The following is a 3,675-nucleotide window of genomic DNA, read 5'->3' as shown; positions in this document are numbered from 1 at the left end:
GAGTCCCAGTATCGCTGAGCCACGTGGTGGACGTTGTGGGGAAGTCTGAACGGCTATGTAAGCCGTCACCAAAAACAGAGTCGAGGATTGTTTACTGCCTCCGACTGGAGGGCGCTTGGGGTGGCCACCCCGATGGCGGTCGTCCTTGCCACCTGTCCACGGTCCCCCTGCGCATCAGCCCCTTTGCTTGGGGGCAGGGTTGAGTTGGGTGCCTTCCGTTATTCTGAGTACACGTCTCATCTGCTTTTCATCCAGGAATGGAGATTTCAGAAAACCAAAAGAAACTCGCCATGCTGAACGCCCAGAGGGCGGGGCAGGGGAAGTCGAAAGGTGAGGTTTGGGTGCCGCCCCGGCACTGTCAATATTGGGGTTACATTGGGGAGCGGGAGACACCAGCACCATTGGTCCAGGGCCCCCTCGGCAGGAAGGTGGGGTGTGGGTGAGCCCGGGAGGGGAGATCCCAGGCCAGAGTCACGTTTGGCCCTTGACTGTGTGCCAGCGGCCTTTGTACTTGAAGATGGTGGGTATGTGGGATGTCCAATGGTGGCACTGCGGGTTAGGAGGGGCATGCTAACCGCAAAGCGGCCATTCACACTCCTGCTGCTCCGTGAACGAGAGATGAGGCCGTGTGCTCCCATTGAGACTTACTATCTCGGAAACCCCATACAAGGTCCCTGTGAGGAGTGGGTTTGTGCCGGTGCTTGGGAGGGGCCTGTCGTGCAGACAGCCTCGGGAGCCTTCTTCCGCCTCCCTGTTGCCATTCTCCCATCAGAGGCAAATGGGCCTCTGGCTGCTGCTTCTGGGGTGTGTGGAGTGGGAAGTCCCCAACCCTAAGGTCCAAGTCAGCTGTACGAAAAAACAAACCACATCTCAGCGCGCCACGCAGCACGCCGAACAGAAAGGAAGATGCGCTGGCTGATGTGGCCGAGTCTCGTCGGGGCCCAGGGATGGCAGCCTCGGCTTTCCCCCTCGGAGCAGCTGGGGCTTTGCCGGCATGAGCGCCTCACCACGGTGCCCCCAGGCTCCTCTCAGGCCAAGCCCAAGGGCTGCTCGGTAGCTCCGGCAAAAAGCAAAAAGAAGGCAAGAAGGAAGGCCAGGGCGGGGCTGAGCCAGCTGGTGTCCCTGACCCTGTGTTCTCCCCTCCCCGCCCAGGCTACAGCGGGTGCCCCGCGCCGCCTCCGCACCAGAACCTGCTCCCGCTGCACCAGCGCCACGTCACGGTGCCCACCAGTGTGCCGCAGCAGCAGGTGTTCGCGCTGGCCGAGCCGAAGCGCAAGCCCTCGCTCTTCTGGCACACCTTCACCAAGCTCACCCCGTTCAAGAAGTGACGTGGAGCATGGAGCACGGCTCAGACCCAGGGCTGAGCACTTCTTTTCAGCGGGGACCGCCGCAAGAGAGGGCGACGCTGGCCTGTCTCCAGAACCCCGGCCACCTTCTTGGAAGGGAAGAGGAGGTCGTGACTCACGGCTGCCCCACTGCGAGGACCCTCTGGCCCGCTCAGGCACACAGGGGCTCCCCGGAGGCCAGGCGCACTTGGGAGTGGGTGCCCCGTCAGCTGGTGATGAGCCCATCGGTCTCGGACCCAGAGTGCCCGGTCCTGAGGATCCGCTGGAGGAGGGAGGGGGGCCACCTGTGCTCCCAGTTCTGAAGGGGCCCACCCAGGCGGGGCTGGTCCCTGAGGCCTCTTGACTCGCCCCCGCCACAGGGGGCTGAGGGCACCGTGGAGAGTGCCCTGGAGTCCACCGAGTTGCTCAGTGCTGACCTGGGCACCACCTCACACAGCCCCAGCGGCTCCTTTCCTTGTCGCCAGCGGGGCAGGGGGTTGCAGCACTCTAAGGGGCTGCGGTGTCCAGGGGAGAGTGGCGCTGTCCTCCTCCCTCTGCAAGCAGAACCCGCACCTTGCCGTGGCCTCAGAAACTGCCACGCAGACACCTGTTTCCACTGTGTGATGGCGCTAACCCGCCCAACGGTAACGCGCCCTCCTCCCCCTGCTGGTGCGCTTCTCCCACCTGTGGTCTGGACGCCCACACAGATCGAGTTCCAAGACAACACCTGCGTGCCACAGGGGCACGAGCCCACAGAGCCTGCCAGGGTTTGACGCTGGCGTGGCTGCACCAGCCCCAGACCATGCTGCCGTCCGCCTGCCCACAGGTCCCTGAAGATGGAGAGGGCGGAGGCGGGGGTGGGGGCTGATCACGGCCACACCAGCTGGCCAACGGCTGCAGTCCCTGCCCTGCTAATCTCTGTGGTACACGCTTGAACTGGTGTGTCTTCCGTGCTCGCCCACTCCACGCGCTGGCTGGCCGGGCAGGTGGGTGGGCAGTGCGGGCGCACATGCTGGGGTGGCCTCCTGCTGAAGTCCCCCTCCCTGCACTGCTGCTCTTGATGTGCCTGCGTGTCCTAGTAGGCATTCGCCTGAGAATAAACGCATCTGTGGTGACGAGGACAAGCGAGTAACCCGAGTGTCCGGTGTGTGGCTCCCCAACCCCTGGTCCCCTTCTCTTGCTACTGGGAAGGAAGTGGCGAGACATCTGGCGGGCATTTGTAGCGATACAGGCTGAGCATCCCGGAGTCACTTCCGCTCAGTCTCCCCGTTAGTCCACACCTGCTTGTCTAGGTGCTGGGCGAGTCCGGAAGGATGGCTCCAAACCACAGACCCCTGTATCCCACCCCAGAAAGGCCGCCTTGTGCAGCTTGTGCAGCTGTGGTTTCTGGGCAGCCTCCGTAGGGCTGCACCCTTGTGAAGGCAAGTGTCTGTCCTTGCACTGCCCCCCCTGAGAGCCGGGCACACTGACATTACTGTCTGCACTGCCCTCGAGGGGCCCAAATCAGGCTCCTTTGAAATGTCTCGGGTTTGGGTAACAAAAGGGGGGTGAGGTCCGGGCTGCGGGGTGAAGGGTGCATGAGGTAAGGATCCCCAAGGGCACCCCCCGCCCTTGCTGCCCTCTGAGAATCCCTTGGCACGATTTTCCTGGTCCTTTTTCTCACAAATGCAGTTTCCACTTTCAGAATACTTTTTCCTAACAAGCCCCTGTGATCACCCTGTGTCCTTTGATAAAATCTACCAAGATGTGGGACCAGTCACCATCACCTGAACTGACAGCTCTGCCCTGAACTTGGCCCAGGGGTTGCCCTTGGAAGCCTCTGTGTGGATTGAACCTTTTGTTTTTGACAGCACCCTAAGGAGACCAAGATAGTACAGTACTGAGAGGACTTGTCTGCAGCCGTCCCAGTGACAGTGACAGGTTTAGGCATATTTTGTTTGAACAAACCCAGGCCTGTAGGAGCGAGATATTTGTAGCAGTGCTCTTTGACCAGCCCCCTACAGGCAGAATCGCTGAGCAGGGTGCTCCTGCGGGCCTACTGTGTCCCAAGCTTCGAGTCAGAAGTTGCTAGAATTCCCTCAGGAAGATTCCCAGAAGGGGCTGGGGCTCCATGCACACCCAGTTCTGAGTGTGCATGCATGTGCACCAGCATTAAGTTACACAGTGGGCTGTTAACCTCAAGGTCAGCAGTTTGAAGCCCCCAGCCTGTCCCCTGGAGAAAGATGAGGCTTGCTATTCCTGGAAAGATTTGCAACCTCGGAAACCCACAGGGGCCATTCTACTCTGCCCTAGAGGGCCACTACAACTCGATGGCATTGAGTTTTGAGTTGACTAAGAAGTTTCGAAAACT

General features: G+C 60.8%; 1 protein-coding gene across 1 annotated transcript in view; it reads left to right on the top strand.

Moving 5' to 3' along the window:
- Nucleotides 1-2,457, top strand: part of SPATA13 (spermatogenesis associated 13) — a gene marked incomplete at its 5' end in the record, with an annotated part of 81,670 nt that extends 79,213 nt beyond the window's left edge. The window contains 2 exons of the mRNA XM_045293986.1: nt 256-330; nt 1,153-2,457. Of these exons, the coding sequence (XP_045149921.1) occupies nt 256-330; nt 1,153-1,328 (251 nt within the window). The remainder of the gene's footprint in view (nt 1-255; nt 331-1,152) is intronic.
- Nucleotides 2,458-3,675: the final 1,218 nt, after the last annotated feature.

The sequence above is a fragment of the Echinops telfairi genome, unplaced genomic scaffold (genome assembly GCF_000313985.2).
Source record: "Echinops telfairi isolate 266 unplaced genomic scaffold, ASM31398v2 ScPeMD7_2565;HRSCAF=3150, whole genome shotgun sequence".
NCBI classification, from domain to species: domain Eukaryota; kingdom Metazoa; phylum Chordata; class Mammalia; order Afrosoricida; family Tenrecidae; genus Echinops; species Echinops telfairi.
Note: the sequence above shows the minus strand (reverse complement) of the source record. Positions and strands in the feature narration are given on the sequence as shown.